The sequence below is a fragment of the Typopeltis vanoorti genome, chromosome 11 (assembly GCF_054136105.1).
Source record: "Typopeltis vanoorti isolate ZY-2024b chromosome 11, IOZ_Tvanoo_1.0, whole genome shotgun sequence".
In the NCBI taxonomy this organism is placed as follows: Eukaryota; Metazoa; Arthropoda; class Arachnida; order Uropygi; family Thelyphonidae; genus Typopeltis; species Typopeltis vanoorti.
This window is the reverse complement of record NC_143559.1, coordinates 34,806,826-34,825,324: the sequence shown is the minus strand read 5'-3', so window position 1 is coordinate 34,825,324 and position 18,499 is coordinate 34,806,826. Positions and strand designations below refer to the sequence as shown.

Sequence of the window (18,499 nt, the reverse complement as noted above, 5' to 3'; positions counted from 1 at the left end):
AAAAATAAGTATTTTAAACACACTCGAGGCAGTGAAGCGGAGTGTACACAGCACACCGCTAAGGCTGACGAACGGCGCCGATTACACGACTAAAGGGAGGGGGAAAGAAGACAAGGAAAAGGACTTTGGCATCGCCAGCGACCTTAATTTGCAAGATAATGAGGTAGGGAATAATGAAAGGTAACACAGTTCCCGATGTGATTAGCATGTCCCGCTACGTGCCATAGGGAAGGTGCAAAGCCGACAGACTACTAAATAAATGAGCTTTCCTTGCTTCATTGACTTTTGTTTCGCTGACTTGTTCCATTACATCATTCCCCCCCCCCCCGTTCTCCCGCCCACTAAGTCGCCACGCTCTTTGCTGGTTCGAAAAGTGCTGTTTTTACTTTTGTTTATAGAAAGCCTCGTTCTACCTGCTAAGAAAGAAAAAATAAAATAAAATGAAGAAAGAGAACGTGTTTCTTTGTGCTGGTAATATGTTTACCAAATAGTGTGACTTACCGTTAGAGGGCGCATGGATTCGCCACATCAATTACCATAGTTACCCATTGTTATTTGTTTCTTATTTTTTTTATTTTATTTATTTATTATGATTTTTTTTTTTTTTTATTGGTGAGGCGTTTTTTTTAGAAACCTAATATTGTGAGCAAAATGAAGCTTTGGATGTGTCATCAAAAAGCTTCGAAAATGAGTCTGGTGAGCAAAGTCATTTCCGAAGCTTAACTAAGCGGCTGTATTTGTCGGTGAACTAAAGAGCCATCTAGTTGTTTTGTTGTGCAGTCATTAGTTGTAATTTCAGTGGACTTGTCTGGTGAGTTAGACATCTAGGACTGGTCAGTGAATAGTGAGACAACAACAACAAAAAAAAAACACCTTAAGGACTTATGTAAGGCAAGAATGTTCAGTACTGAGTCAGTCATACAACTGAAGATTCAGGTGCGATAGTGAGTCTTATTTCTGGATATTTCAAATTATAAGTGTCTTCCCAAATTCCTGAAAGAGTTTAGGGTTCGTCCATAAATTACGCATGGCAGTATTTACTCATCCTTCATTGGTCACTGATAATCAAATCGCATAACAAATAAGAAAACACAGTTCATTTTGTTTAAAAAGTAATCTCTTTAAACCTCAGAGATTCCATTAACATTTTTTGGGGGAGAGATAGACAAAGTCCTTGACTCTTCATCCGATTGAAAAAAATGTGTGGATAGGATGTTATTGAGCTAAAAGCTCTAGTCGTGGCTGGGTAACGGCAATAGCGAAGCCTCAGTTAAAACTTCGTTGGCTACTGAATAAGTAAAGCCATCTCTAAAAATTAGGATTAGGACGATCCCTAGACCACTCCATAGTGGCCGAAAGACCGTCCAACTCAGCGTTGGCTCCACTCAGTGAAAGGCTCCCCCCCCCCCACCACCACCACCACTAGAAACCGCTCATATTCCAGGGAAAAGCATCCACAGGGCCATGCCGGAGAACACCCTCCCAGGAGACTCAAAATACTCTCTCAGGGGGAAAATCCCCCGAAATCTAAGCCCTCTTCACGGAAAGCAAAATTTCGGAAGAAACCTAAGAGAACGCATCTCAGCGTCCCAGAGTAACGGCAATGCCGAGCCTCGGTTAAAACTTCATTGGCTACAGCATTGCCGATGTTTAAGTAAAGGCAACTCTAAAAATTCGGACGATCCCTAGACCACTCCATAGTAGCCGAAAGATCGTCCAACTCAGCTTTGGCTCGACCCACCACCGAGCAGAACCGCTCATATTCCAGAGGAACGCATCCACCGACAAAGACCCTCACCGGAGAACACCCTCCCCGGAGACTCAAATTTGCTCCCTCAAGGCAAAAACCTTAAGGGAGCGAAACTCAAACTCGAAACTCAGCGTCCCAGGGGGTAACAGCAACAGCCTCGCCTCGCCTCGCCTAAAACTTCATTGGCTACAGCATTGTCATCCGTTACCTTGGAAATGATGACCGCGCCCCCTTATAACATTTTTTTTTTTAAAGTTCTTAAAAGAACTGGGAGATAGACTGAGTACTTGACGTCTTATCCCGTCATCTGAATGAAGAAAATCTGTGTGGATGGGGTGTTATTGAGCTAAAAGCTCTAGTCATGGCTGGGTAACGGCAATAGCCGAGCCTCAGTTAAAACCTTTGGCTACAGCATTGCCATTCGATAACCCTGGAAGTCCTAAAAAGGACTCTTCTCCCTAATATTTGTTTGACAATTGACATTTATATCTTTAGGGGTGAAGCAAAATGCTTTTCATATTCCCCGCTATCTGTTGTGTTTACAGTGAGGGTAAAATTTATGAGCAGTTTGCTCTCCCTGAATGGGCATGGAGATTATGCATCGTTATAGGAGGCTAATATAGCTTTTGGTCTTCTATATTTGAATATGTCCGTTGCCTCGTATACTGCAGTTTGCTGAACCAAATCGTTGGGGTGTGTGGACGTCTTTAGGAAAAACTTGGACGCTAAGGATTGTAGAAAAGAGAAAATATAGGGAATATTTGCATCTGTATGAAGTTGATTGTTTCTAACATACCATGGAGCGTTCAGAATCATTCTGAACGCTCCATGGTATGTTAGAAACAATATAATGTTAGCATTAGAGGTGTGGCTCCAGACCGGAGAGGCATAGGTGATTATAGGACGAATCGTCATCTGGTATAGTTGCAATTTGATTCTGTTGCTGAACTTGCTATCTCTGTTATTTAGCAGATAGATCTGAGCTATGGCTTTAGATGCTTTTGTGCACGCAGACTTGGTGTGCTGATTGAAAGATAGCTTTTTGTCGAGAATTACACCCAGGTAATTTGTTTCTTGTCTGCCAGGGAATTTTAGTATTGAATAGTAACACATCTCCTGCAGGAGACATTGGCCTTTTTGAGAAAAGAACGGCTGAGCTTTTCTGGGGGTTGATTTCCAATCTCCACTTAGAGAACCCATCCGCCAGCTTTAGAATGTTTTATTGAAACTATCTGGTAATGAAATGGGATCTGAGAGATCTGATTAGTATTGCCATATCGTCCGCATACAGAGCCAAAATGGAAGTCATCGGATTGTGCGGGATGTCTGACATGTATATAGAGAACAGCAATGGAGCCAGTAGAGATCCCCGGCACTCCAGCAAAGATGTGGCGCTGGGAGGATGTAGAACCGTTGATTTTTACTTGCATTGTTCTATTCTGAAGATATGAATGGATTAAGTGAACCATTTTTAGTGAGGTACCGGCTGAGATAAGTTTGTGCGGAGGTCCAAAATGCCAGATTTTGTCAAATGCTTTGGATAAGTCTAGGAAAACAGCGCCTGTGCACTGGTGCCAGTTGTAGCTGGTGGTGATGTATTCCACAATTCTGTGGATTTGCTGGGTAGTACTATGGTGTTGCCTAAAACCAAACTGTTCTTTAGGGAGGATGTTTAGGTCATTTACTGAGGTTTGGAGTCATGAGAGGATGACCTTCTCTGCAACCTTACTTAGATTGGAGATGAGACTGATTGGACGATAATTTTGCGGTAGGTGTGGGTCTTTGCCTGGCTTATGTATAGGAATTACGTCAGCCAGTTTCCAGGTGGAAGGAAAATAGTGAAATCTTAAGATTGCATTTATTATACTGGTCAGGTGCACTACTGCTTTTCGGGGCAGAAGTTTGATCACCCGATTAGTAATGCCGTCTGGCCCAGGAGCTTTTTTGTTCTTTAATTTTTTAATAATGTCATATATCTCAGCAGGTGATGTTGGTACAATATGGTCAGTGCTGGTGATAGGAAGTTTGAGTGAGTGTCTGACCTTGCTGTGTATCTTATATATGTGGTCAAAGTCAAGGTTTCCATACGAAGGCCAGCATTGCTCCTCTAAATTGTACGCTATGACTTCTGCTTTGTCTACATCTGATATTTGTTTAGTTCTTAAAAGAACTGGGCGATGGACTGAGTCCTTGACGCTTTATCCCGTCATCTGAATGAAGAAAATCTGTGTGGATGAGATGTTATTGCGCTAAAAAGCTCTAGTCATGGCTGGGGAACGGCAATAGCCGAGCCTCAGTTAAAACTTCATTGCTAATTGTTACCCTGGAAGTCCTAAAAAGGAGTTTCTTCCTCCTCCTCCACTGATATTAAAACTTCATTGGCTACAGCATTGCCAATGCTGTAGATTTTGGTTTCAGATTTGCATTAGAAAATTTGTTTCTAATGCAAAATTTGTTTCTAATGTCCTTATAAGGACTGGCTTAAAGGGGCGAAGCAAGAATGCTTTTCATATTCCCCGTTATCTGTAGAGGACAGTGTAGGGATAAGGTGTTATTGAGCTATTAAAGCTCTGATCGGGCAGGAGGGTAACAGCAATAGCCGAGCCTCAGTTAGAACTTCATTGGCTACAGCATTGCCATCCATTACCCTCCATGGGTATTGGATTGAATGAATCAATCACCGCATCTCACGGTCGATTGTTCACCTCATCATGTTTCTAATGCAAATACATATCTTATTAAAATGATACGATATTCTAATCTTTATTTGGTGTCAAAATCTTTTTAAATTTCTAATTTAATTTTTAAATATTTTCCATTAATTTTAAGTAATCAGTTAAAATATTTTAGTTACTTTTTTAATTATAAGGAATATGTTGACTAACAATGAAATAATAACATACAAAGGACAACTTGGGAATTCAGGAAAAATGTAGGGTGGGCAAACTGCGGGTCGCGAGCCGTATGCGGCTCCCAAAGCTACTCTGTTCGGCTCCCGAGATACTGGTTTTCATTGCTATTTTTTCTAAACTTTTATATTAATAATCTATAGTAGTATAGTATGTACCAATATTAGAATATTTTATTTCGTGAATGCTTTAAAGATAAGTAAAAAACATATTTTGAAACTTGACATTTTTAGCTTTTAAATGGTACCGGCCAAAAGGGTTATTAATGTGGATTTTATTATCGTAATTGGTTGGTAAAAAGTGTTTCGTCATTTTATGGCCTGTGTCGCTCCATTCAAAATTAGTTCTAAAAATGACTACTATGATCGATGCATTACCCACCGCCTCTGTTGCCTGGACTCTGCGTCATCATTCTTCATGCAGTACACACGAGTTACGTGTTGTGGTGGTAGCGGAACATAACTAGTGAATTTTAGTGTAGATGATTACTTTTCTGATTGATAAATACTTAAGATTGAATCCTTCGTGATTGATGTCATCAACGATGGATGTCCTGTTGTTGCACCTTTTACCGCGGCTGTTGCTTTAATAGAGAAAAAGCTTATTGAGCTGCAGGAAGATGTGGGTTTGAAGCTAGTACATAAAAGCTCTTCTGTAACTGACTTTTGGAAACAAATCCCAGAAGCAAAGTATCCTAATCTTCAGAAAACTGGCTTCCGACTACTCTCTGTTTTTGGGATAACTTACTGTTGTGAATCTCTTTTCTCTGTAATGAAATTTGTCACGTCAAAACATCGTGCTATCCTCACTAACAACCACCCCTCACCGAGCTTCTTAGAACAGCTTTGACATCCTACCAGCCAGATTTTAAACTATTAACTGCGCAAATGAAGAATCAATTAAAGCCTTCAACGAGTAGAGATTAAACATATTCTTCTTTGGTGAGTAGGACTACTACATAGTGTATTTTTTATTATTTATAAATACAATTTTCTGCGACTCTTGAACATTCAAAAATGTATTATATGCGGCTCTTATTACCGAAGAACTTGCCCACCCCTGTATTAATACATCTGTTTAAAAACAATCCCAAAAGAGTCGTTAATCTTATTCTTGTATCACGACGTCATTTTGGCTTACGTATTGTGAACGCTACTTATTGTTATTTGTAACACATGATGTCATAATTTTCCGAAGTCTTTTAGCTAATTGTCAGTGAAAATACTTCGATCGAAAACAAAATCATGATAACCAACCGATTGTAACCAACTATTCAGCGTGCCAAATTTCAGCAAAATCAGCCCAGTCCAGACGATTGTTTTAGAAGTGCATGAAAATGTTTATCTAGAAATATAAGCGTTCCACTTGTAGATTATATTGGTATTTTCCCATAAAAATGACATTATTTTAGAAAAATGATAGGAATATTTCTGTTAGGGATTAGATTTTCTTTCCCTATAATCACATACCCAAAAAAAAAAAAAAAAAAAAAAAAAATCGAAACTCTCATTCCATAAAAGCCTTACATAATTTATGGACGAATCTTACTTAGTAAGAAATAAGCTGACTCACTGAAGTGACTGTATAAGAGTTTGATTACTCACATGGATTGGTTTTAATCTGGAGTAAACAATGTCAACATAAGTGAAAAAAAATCTAATTAACAATACACTGAATGCAGGATAAAGTGTGGTTTTGTTAACCATTTATACATGAAAACATCTATTTTTTTTAATTATATAAGTTTAAATTAAATTTTAGCTTATATTTAATTTTCAAGTAAAATTCTTAATTTATTTTAAATGTAACAAAGAAGTAAAAAAATCTTTACGTCTATTGCAGAATATTACGACTCTACTGACAATAGTACTCACCCAAGAAGGGAACCTATGAAGAGGTGGAGTAGGGGGTTTACCTTCCGCATCTTCTTCCTTCCCGGCAAACGTCGCCGTTTCTTTACTAGGAGTGTAGATCTCTGCGTAGTCATGGAGATCGTTGCTAGCTTGAACAGTCCTTCTCCTCTCACCCGCACTGTGGCCATCTCCTACGTTGAGCATCCTCAACTTCCGGTCTAGACTACCATAGATATTGCTGGAAGTGATCGCTGGCGGTCCTTGAGTGGTATTACCGGAAGTTTGATGGTGTGTCACGTGTGCTGGCGACACCTCGCGGTGGTGGGTGTCCCGCGGAAGCGATTTCGAATGACTGCTGGACGACGGTTTCTTTTTGCCGTCGGCACATGACCTGGAGGGCAAGGAAGCGTTCGGAAACATTTTCCTGCTGTCCGAGTGAGCCGTACCGGAGGCCGTGTGGCTCCTGGAAGGGGAAGACGATGATAGTGACCCGTGCAACGCCGACGAATCCGCATACGAAGTCCGATAACCATCTTCCTCGGACTCGGAAGGTTCTATAGAACCGGAACTGTGAAGCGAAACCTGACATGCCGTGTCGATTAACTGTCTAGCCTTATCAAACGACATCTTTGATTTCCGATTTGGAATGTTGAGGTTGCAGTCCGGTTGACCTTCGGCCTGTTCTTGTGATGCCGGGCCGTCTTCATCGGCGCCTGAAAAATTGGCCGATGCAGAAACCTGGTTTCTTGGCACGTCAGGAAGCAGTCCATCATCTGATGATCCGTGATCTTCCCAGCTTCCTCGCGAAGAATCCTGAAACGTACGGAACCATGAGTTACTAAGGACGATTTACTGTTGTAAGAGTGCAATGTTCATAAATTGCCCCCATAATTTTAGACTAAAAGTCGCATTAATATGTTGGTAGAGCATATTCCTAAAGACATAACACTCATTTCTAAGCGTAAAGGTAACCTTTTTGAAGGTTCCTTCGAAAAATTAACGGATTTAGTTTGGAAAGATGAAAGAGTTACATTATTACAGATCCTCTTATCAATTAATTTAACTGTTGTTATTGAGAAATCTTTATATAAGGACTGGCTTAAAGGGGCGAAGCAAGAATGCTTTTCATATTCCCCGTTATCTGTAAAGGGCAGTGTAGGGATACGGTGTTAATGAGCTATTAAAGCTCTGATCATGGCAGGAGGGTAACAGCAACAGCCGAACCTCAGTTAAAACTTCATTGGTACAGCATTGCTATCCATTACCCTCCAAGGGTATTGAATTGTCTTCTAGTAGTCCTGTTATTGAGAAGTACGGCTCAAGCAAAGATATATACCATTAATATGGGTATATTAATGGTGTATACTGTGTATTTAAACTTTTATAAAAAATATATTAAGTTACTTAAGATATTTCCTTAAAAATAATAAGACATGAATTGATTCCAATTGCTATGTCAGCAGTCATGTGATCCCGATGTTACAATTCATAAGATAACATAGATTCCGTTATTCTTGCATGATCGGCAGTGAAATATCAGATGGTATTTTTTAAATGAAATTTTGTTCAGTAAATCATTAAAGGAATATTTATAGCTCGTTTATGTTTCGGTCTAGAATACAAGGCCATTACATCGTTCAAATACGTATCATGTTTGAACTTTGAAGAAATCGATATTTGACAGCCTAGCCAGGTATATGAGTGATAGGTCAGGTATAAACAGTGCAACACGGAATGACAAATGATTCGCAATGTTGATATCTATCAACAGTAATAACTGATCGATGTTTGCTATTTGGTATAAAATCGATACGTTATGACATAGCAAACGGCCTTATAGTCCTTATAAGGACTGGCTTAAAGGGGCGAAGCAAGAATGCTTTTCATATTCCCCGTTATCTGTAGAGGACAGTGTAGGGATAAGGTGTTATTGAGCAATTAAAGCTCTGATCATGGCAGGAGGGTAACAGCAATAGCCGAGCCTCAGTTAGAACTTCATTGGCTACAGCATTGCCATCCATTACCCTCCAAGAGTATTGGATTGAATGAATCAACCACCGCATCTCACGGTCGATTGATTCTTCACCTAGCAAACGGCCATTTTTGTGCCAGATTATTTGTAAGTATTTATTTCTATAATTAAAAGGTGTACAATGTAAACCTTTAATTTAATCTCTAATACTTGATTAATTTTAGTGTAGTTGGTTACTTCTTCAACTATTTATAAATACCTATAATAATACATATTAGTATGCTAATCTCAATAGTAATCCGGTAAGGATAAGCAATTTTTAATTTAATACTTGAACTATAATTTATAATGTCACAGTCATGCTAAATCATAAACTAACAAAAAAGAGACTAATATCAGTCTTTTCGGATGAACTGAACTTCTCCGAAGACAAATGACTTCTCCGTGAAATACGATCTTGTGCGAAGAGCGTGACTTGGGACGCACTTACCTCGGTGTTGCTTCTATCTCTACGTCTTGAACGAGGGCTCAGCTGTGCCAGTTGACTCAGTCGGTTCCGCAACAGTTCCAGTTGTTCGTTGCATTTTTGGTTCTGCTCCCGAAGGTGTTGGTTTTGTTCCTCAAGCTGTAAGAAAACAATTGCAAGGGGGTCGAGGGTGGGGGGAATAAACGAATTAGAGACTTCTTGGCTAAAGTGGATGATATAATTTGTGTTGCTATGGAAACTAATAATGAAAACAGACATAAAAGGATATTTTAGTTTCTAAGAATACCAATAAAATAATAATCACGTACTTAGTATCTTATAGAAATTATTTTCTGAACGCAAACTTTCGTAAAAAATAAAGAAATTATTTAAAATTAAAAAAAAATTATGAAGGTTATTTAAAAACAATTATCTGAATGTGAATTAAAATGACTTTGTCGAATAGAATTTTTTTTATTATTTGACGTTAAAAATGCATTCAGCTAAGTTCAGAATACATAAATGAAAAACCAGTCTTTCAATATGTGTTTCATAGTTTTTTATGGAAGGTGGCGATACTGCTGTAACCGTTACAGCATTCCAAACATAATACTTGTTATACTCAAGTCAGAGGAACAAAAGAAGCATTCGGTGATCCCAGAGTGTGACCTTGTTTTTGTGTATATATATTGTGTATGCTCTAGATGATAACCTTGATATGAAGGTCGAAACGTCGAGTGCGTATTTTGGTTTATATTAAACTAAAGTTTTCTATTCCAACACGGTAGTTGTCTCCATAAATTTCCAAAATGTATTCCGATCACCGTGTAAGCGTGAAAGAAAAGAATTTCAAATATATTTTTTCTTTTCGTATCCATGCCAGAGGATCAAAGAAGTATTGATAGATTGTTGTAGTCAGGTCCCAGAACATTTGGGATGGTTAAGAGTAATTTGACTGTTCTGGTCTCAACTCTAGTGAATGAGATACACGTTTCATTTCATTTCATTATATATATATATATTTTTTTTTCCCTATACGTAAAAAAGAACACAAAAGACACATTAAATATAACAATTTTGGTGAAGCAGGCCTCTCAGATCACGCTCTCAACACCTACACCAAATTGATCGGAAAAGTACTGCTTTTTACATCATACAAAAACCTGGTATGAAAGTAAATTTAAAGACGCCTGTGAAATTCTGATTAATTACCCTAATCTCAACAATAATGGAGGCATAAAAATTCCAAGAATTTGGATGGCACATATTCAGCTTAGTATTTTAGTATCTAGCATACTTTAGGACTATAAGCAATTTCAGCTTTTATTGGAAACTATCCCATACCACTTGGTTGAAATTTACATGTATATATATATATATATATATATATATATATACATGTATAAATATATAAACATGTTGCTCTCCAGCCCAATTTAATTTTGTCACCTAATAGATAATAATAATAGGACTCTAGCTTTGATGTAGTAAAGTTTTTTTTTTTCACCAGATGTCAGACCAATAATTGTTGTAACGGTTGGTTAGTAACTTTAGCAAAACCGTGTAGATTGTAGTGTAGCTTGTTGTGTATGTATTGTGTATGCTCCAGATGATGACCTTGATATGAAGGTCGAAACGTCGAGTGTGTATTTTGGTTTATATTAAACTAACGTTTTCTACTCCAACACGGTAGTTGTCTCCATAAATTTCCAAAATATATTCGAAATTCGTTAACAGCCAGTACAGTAATGCCGCCTACCGGAGAAATAAAAATAAAGGTAATGTTTCATTTGCATATTTCCAAATACTTTTATTAGTATGCTATATATACAAAATGATGGCAAAGAACTTGAATTTATATTCGAATTTGTTTTACCACTTACTTCTTTTAACTTATTAGCCACCCATTCCTTTATTTTAGCAGCTTTGGCCTCGACTTTTTTTGCATCTTGCGCCCGAAGTTTTCTCTGAAATAAAAATATCACTCTGTGCAATCAAAATAATTCTACTTAAAATTCCGTATTCTATGAAAGAACCACCAAAACATGGATATATAATATTTAAAAATAGAGGGCAGCAGTAGTTTCCAATATCTTACCGATTCAAATAATTAGAACACTTAAAATCAGATTAAAAACAATATATTGGAATGCTATGTAAAATTATTCTTAAGATAAAGATTTTATTTAGGTTAGGAGTGATGTGACATTATATTAATGAAGTTTTAAATAAAATTGGATAAAATGATCAATATTATTAAAGTTGAACTGTAATTACCTGCTCTTCCACCTGTTCTTCCAGTGTAGTAATTACTCTATCCTTTTCAGTGCATACATGGTGAAGTTTATTAAGTTCAGGAACCACAGTAACATCACATTGATCTCCAGCTAATCCGGCATCTTGAAGCCTCTTCTCCATCAACAATGCCTAGAAAAAAAAAACAAGGTAAGGTAACTTACAACACGATTTATAATACAATAATAAAGATGTGAGAGAAATGGACTATTAAATAATCAACCATGTCTAGTTCAGTTATTATGACGTAACAATTGAATCAGTTGTACATTTCGACTTACATATACGACTTTTAATACAATAATAAAGATGTTAGAGAAATAGATCATTAGTTCATCAACAATGCCTAGTTCTGCTATTATGACGTAGCCATTGAATGAATTGTACATTTCAAAGAATGTATTTATTATAACAATTATATTCGTCTGTACAATTTAGCTTGCTGGTGAAATATTAAAAACTGTTGCCTTGGATAAATACAAAAAACAATCAACATTACCAGAAGAGAATTTTACGGAGAAAAATCTGCAGATATGACCTTTTTAAGCATGGGACAACTAATACTAATGATGTGAGCTTTATATCAACGAACAAAGTGAATTCCAACAACCTCAGACTCCAGTCAGTAGAGAGCATTCTAGAGAAAAGGGTTGGATAGAAAATTGAGCCATTAACTCACATTTTGCCCACTGCTCTTCGCTATTACAGTACTATTTATGGCCAAACATTAAAGCTTAGTGATGCAAACAGAAGCGGTAGTTTCAGTCGAAATATTTCTCTGATAATATATGGCACTATGGAGGCAGGCCATCTGCATTCACCCCACACACTGTAATGGTTTAAATATGATCGATAGAAGAAATAATCAGCAAACACAGTTTCACTTATGGCGAGAGATGGATATTAATAGTCACATTTCCCTGAGTTGTGTAACACAATAGAAGGAAATTGTTAGGGAAGTAAAAGAGAGATGGAATGTATTGCTACGGATCCAGTTCGTCGGCCATAAAGTGTCGTAAGAGCGAGAATATGTGGGGAAGCAATTCACCACTTTGCCTTTGATCATTTATCTCCGATGTTACTTGGCGATACGCTACGATTAAAGATCAGAAGAAATATGTAGGAAGTGCGAAGGTAGAATGCATTAAAGGCAATTAGAAGGAGTCAGTAGGAACATACATACAGTACGATGCCAGTTTTATTATAGATTTCGTAAATTCTTTCGAAATAAAGAGTCTAAATCAGTCTCTTATCGTGATTGTAGATCGCCATGAAAGGCCACACGCATGTTAGAGATGCTTAATATTAGGTGGGAGTGTTATATTGGGGGGGGGGGAGACGGATAGTAGTGTTGTGGAATTGTATTAAGAAGGTAACTGTGTTGCTATCAGAAGAAATAACTTGAGGTAATCACAGAAAATAACGATTTTTATTCCTATATTGCCCATTATTGTTTTGTATCTTATTGATTACGTTGTTGTTTTTTATCTTAAATTTTGTTGGAAAAAATCTGGGAAAGACACACCGATGAGAAATCCAACAATAGAGAAACACGATACAAAAAAAACAAAACAAAAAAAAAACAGAAGTGATTGTTGGCAACAATGAGTTGTTATGTGTTAGATCGATTTAGTTTTTGTCATTGTAAAGATTCCATAACATTGGAAGTATTGCTGAATTAGCGTAGCTTTTCCTCTGCCAAAGTAAACTCTACTAATACCATAATCCATAATGTGTGTTTGCGCTATTGATTAGTCATTTAAGCTACAGGTAATTAACGCTTTGAACATAAATGACAGAAAGTTGTGGGTTTGTTTCCCTGCCTTTTGTTGTACACTTTACACCAAGCAGGATTCCGCAGGGTGTGAAGTGAACCTTACGGCAGTCAAACAGCGGAGGATTTCTATCTATCATTTTTGACATTTCGTGTTGAGTTTCTCAGTCCGCTAATACACAAGTGAAATCAACTCAAGATATCATTTAACCTTTCTAACATTCTGAATAGAGATTTCCCCTAGGAGTGCTGATATTCTCACTTGAAAATTATATCCTTCATGTATGGATAAAAAAATTTCTTTCTCTATTGCAGTTTATATTTCTTAAGCAAATTATTTTCCAGTTGGAAAATAATTTGCTTAAGAACCCATTATATGTATTGGTGAAGACATCAATTTAACCTTTAATGAATCAAATCAAATAATATTGTAAATTATAAAAGAAAAAAGTCCATATTTTTTTTTAGTAATGACAGCTTATTTTAATCTTTAAGAGTCATATTTCTCATCAGGGGAATCCTTGTTGTATATATTTAGCTGTATTTTTTTAATCTAGCTAATTTCTGTAAACCTGTCTTGTTCGGGTTTGTCGTGGACACGTGATTTTCTGTTGACACTTTCCTTTGAGGGGGTCTTTTGCTTTTTTACCCCTTTAATTTGCCCCTCTTTGATAGTTTTTTTTTTCTTTTTTTCATATACAGTGTCCCTCTCTCTTTGTACGAATTTTCTTTCTGTTTGTAACTATTTGAATGAAATTATTAAGTATTCTGTTTATATTTTTAAGTACAGTTTTTAGTTGAGTTAATGCGTGGCTCAACTTTCCTTTAGGATTTGTTGAATTCGACTGTTACATTTGCTTATTTTATTTACGTTGATTTTAATTTTTTGCTTGCGTCATATTTTTCCTCTTTTATACGTTTTTTGTTTTTGGTTTTCAATATTTCACGTGTTATTTATTTCGATTTTGTTACTGACTAATAGATTGAATTTAACTCTTCACATATCTAACCGTTATTTACGAGTTGTTTTAGGATGATCAGGAAGATTTATTATATTTGAACATTATATTATCTTTATGGATTAAAAATGCCTCCCCCTCTTTCCTTGCTGTTTAAGAAATCTGTCTTTTATTTTTTATCCAATTCAAAGATATATTTCGCGAGCATTTAGCACATGTTGGTTCCTTCTGCTTTCACCATAAACTGCCTTATTTCAGGAATTATCTGATGTGATATCGCTTTCGAAGAGAGCAAAGTACAACAGTTTCTATTGCCATCCCTTGATGATACATTTTCTTCAAAAAAAAAAAAAAAATTGTGAACTACTTCCTATACTTTCTAAGTTACATGAAAGAGACACAATCATTGTCATTTCCGTTTCTGCTAAGTTGAAATTGGCTAAATGGGTATATAACCTTCATATTTGACTTTTTTTTTTGGTTGCAGAGCTTTTATGTATTTCTTCTTCGGTTTTGTTGTGTATGACAAAAGTAGATGAAGTCATAAAAAATAAATAGCTACAGAGTATATGTCAGACGAGAACCACAAAACGTTTTAGAAATAACAATATTTAATTACTAATTCATCAACATGTAGGTCTTTGATACATGCTAATCAAAGCCGATTTAAGATGAGACTTGGTTTTTAGTCTAATGGGTTTGACATCATTTCACTAGCCACATGAAATCTGCGAACAGAGTTGTAGAATTTTATGCGTGGTCTTTGCGCGCGCGCATTATTCTTACTGTTGTAGGATTAATTCTTCAAGTTGTTTCCCTTTGGTGTTTCTCGTGAATATAAATTTCTTTCATTTTGCTTTTTTTTTATTTCGGCTTGTAGTGGCAACATTGTGTTGCTGTTTGTGCATGTACTCGAAGGCAATTGTTAGATAGTGTCAACTCATTTCTTCATTTTTCATTCCATTTTCCAATATGTTTGATGTACGTGGCTGTTTTTACAGTGTTGAAGAGGCTCAAGTGAGCGTAAGAAAAGTACCAATGTAAGAAGCGTCATAATCATAATATTTGTGAAGTAAATACTGAGAACGTACGTGTCTTAGTGCCTGAATGAATGTATGAAATTTATTCGATATATTTTATTGTTTTTTTTTATACTTTTTGATATTTTCTTGTTTTGATACGATTCTTCGCTGTCGCACATACTTCTCTGGACTCCACTTTTGATAATTTTGTACACACACACACATATATATATTATCCTATTATTATATATATTATTCATATTATTATTATTGAGCATTTCCAGGGATTCAGGGGCTTATTGAGAGGGCTTCTTGGTGAAAGTTTTTGGTACCTATCTTATACATCTCATTAAAACAGTTACTGATGACGCACCCACTCACAATGTTCACTAATTTGTTCATTCACTCACGCCATGAAAAGAACCTGTTCTCACCCTTACACAACTTCAAAGTTTCCCCTTGTCTGCTATGAGCTGAAGATTTCTCCTGAATCTGTAATACCGAAAGAACTCTTTACTCGTTTGTATATTACTATCACGTCCCATCTTTTCTCTTCCCTCTATTTCTCAAACTTTGAACGCCACGCTCCTTCAGTTTTGTCTTCAATAAAAGTTCCAAAAGACAGATATGATTTTAGTTAGCTGATGGTGGTCCTTTTTGAATTGTTTCCTCATCTTTGTGAAACTTAGATGACTACATCTGAGCACATTAGTCCTTAGTCCACCTATAGTATATACTTTACACAAAAAGAAAAAAAAACTTTCGTGGATGGAAGTTTATGCAGGATAAAAAGTGGAATAATAAATACTTCTAATGCTAGCGTTCTTTCAGCATTGCAGTTTCAACTTATGCAATGTGATGTCTTAACCACCTTAGCAGTTTGGCCTCTAAAATTTAACCCCTTTCCTTAATCACAGGCCTCTTACTTCAACGACTTGTAGCAAATTCCCATTAATATAGTACTCAGTCTGCAACTTGCATTTAGCAACATTGACCTGGCATTCATTAATTATTTGCCCATAAAATCAGTCTCTTGAAGTCAGCCGACAAGAATTCTGTATCATAAAAGCGCTTATCTGACGCATCTTCGAATCATCCGCATCTAAGTGATGTTTCCCCCTGAAGACCACTATCATTGTCATTCATATAAACAGGAGAAGTCCAAGAACCCCACCCAGCATCCCACTGGTCACTTTTCTCTAAGATTCAGCTCTTCCACATATCACCCCATATTTGATACCGTCAGATGGCCATTTTCCTATTCATGTCACAAGCCAATTTGCATATCCTTCCCTTTGAGTTTGTATAATAACCTTCTTTGCGGAATTCTGCCAAATATCTTCGCAAAATCCAAAAGATCATGATTTATCCATTCTCTTTATCCAACTCCCCTATCACACTACTGTAAAAACGTGAATAGATTGGTAAAGCGAGACCTTTAGCATGCCTGTATTGTCCTCTGTAAAATATCAGAGTATCTATACCTCCCGGATGCGATTTCTCAACTGCTCCAGAGATTCCTATCTTATCGCCCTTCATTAGGAATTTCGTTCATGACTAAGCTAACCCTAGGTTGATCATTCTTTCTTTTACTCGCCATATTGCGAAGGAGTTCTCTTGGATTTTCTTTCACGTCTTCAGCTAACTTCTTTTCATAGACTGATTTCACTTTCCTTACCATGACTGCCATTCCTCTGGCCGCTTCTGCTTGTTTGACTTCTCATCAGTTTCACACCATATAAGTTCCATAATATTTTGTAAGCTGTGTAGGTTTTACATTTTTCAGCTGTAGGCATCCATTTCACACCCCTTCTAATTCTTCTACAGTGTAGTTTCTCATACTTTGGCACAGATGCAAGCTACCCTCCTAGTTTATCATAATCACCTACTTTATAGTTCCACATACGTTCCTTCTCTTACTCGCATCGTCACTTACCAAATCAAAATTGCGTGATCACTTTCACTGTTTGGAAACCTAGCAGTTACCAGTCTAATTGCAGCATGAGTCCCTTCCATAAAGTGCTACTTAAAGAATTGTCCCTCAGTAAGTGAATAAATTCTCTTTACCTTCTCTTGCATGCTTTTTGATTCCTCTAGTCTGTTATTTTAGTTGACATAAAAGAATTATACCTTTCCTGTATCCATAAAATGAATTCGCCTGTGCAGTTCCAAGTGTCCTTCAGTTGGCCAATAGTAGCACTCAACTGTGAACTTTGTCCGCAAAATTCACACCAAACAGTCTCAAAGCCTTTGATTGAACTACCACCATCGCTATCATTCCTAGTCTCTACTCCAACTTGCTGCAGTTCATCTATACTAATTGACAATGCTCCCTTTTCATTCCAAGGATATCTTCTTCTGTCAGCCAATTCTCACTATGGCCAATAATTTTTGGTTCATTTGCATTTACTGATGCTAAGAATTCATTGCGTTTATTCCCGTTTATTTCTGGAAACGAACATGCATGGTAACCAACCAACAGCCCGACGAGAATTCAAACACATAGCCCCATCCTCTCGTGGACACTTAATCACCCAGCTATTTTCTTAACCATTCTACCATCATCCACCACACACTTATTCCGATAGCCTATCCAAGTGTTTTTTCCTTGCCTAGACAAACTCTCTCTTCACTATCATTCTTTCTCTCTCAAATACAAACCACCCTTTGCAAAGATCTCTCTCTCTCCTAAATTTATCCGTTATATCATCATACATGAGGTTTATCTTTCCGACACATTCTTTCCCATCCATAACCACCGCCCTTTCTCCTCAGCTTCCTACTATCATAGCTGGGCAATATATTAACAACTGTTCTTAAGCAGTTGGCGCTTCGCAATCTCTAATAACATTCATAAAAGTCGATGCTACTTCATTCACATTTCCCCTTCATATTTTTCCCCTTCATATTCACTCCAACTAGTACTGTCAATTCATTTGCACTTTCTCTTCTCTCCACAGCCTTAGTCGCAGAACTGACTATCGCTATCCTCTCAAACACTCATTCTGTACCTGTTCAGATTTTACATCCTTGATCATCTTTGAACTGCTGAATTTCAGCCAGTATTTGACCAAAATTAAGTATTCGTCTTTTTCGCATAAATTTTATATGATTATGATATAAAACTTTTAAAGGTATATCTGTAGTATTTTAAAAATACAATTTATATTAAGCTTTTGCTTATTTTAATTGTTAAATGTTATATATTATTTTAGATTATGATATTGTTTTAAGATATATTTGATTACGTTCAGGAACTTAATAGTGAATTATATATCACGTAATTTGATACATCGAGATCTTTATTATAAATATACCCATACACACGATCGACATCTTTTGAATAACACGGAATATAGGTAAAAGGCAGTGTTTTAAAATATGTTACGCTATTTAAATACTGAATTATAAATTTAAATACGAGATAAATGACATAATTATTTTCGAGAGAAAGAAAATACATATGGTTGGCCGAGTGGTTAGTGTATCCGTTCTCCAG

The 18,499-nt window shown here is 36.6% G+C and overlaps 1 protein-coding gene across 1 annotated transcript in view; it reads right to left on the bottom strand.

Annotated features, from left to right (window-relative positions):
• LOC150101431 (pleckstrin homology domain-containing family H member 1-like) overlaps positions 1-18,499 on the bottom strand; it is a 335,105-nt gene that overhangs the window by 126,040 nt on the left and 190,566 nt on the right. The window contains exons 4-7 of the mRNA XM_090400895.1: positions 11,228-11,377; positions 10,834-10,917; positions 8,975-9,109; positions 6,534-7,325 (exon numbers count right to left, since the gene is read on the bottom strand). Of these exons, the coding sequence (XP_090257021.1) occupies positions 6,534-7,325; positions 8,975-9,109; positions 10,834-10,917; positions 11,228-11,377 (1,161 nt within the window). The remainder of the gene's footprint in view (positions 1-6,533; positions 7,326-8,974; positions 9,110-10,833; positions 10,918-11,227; positions 11,378-18,499) is intronic.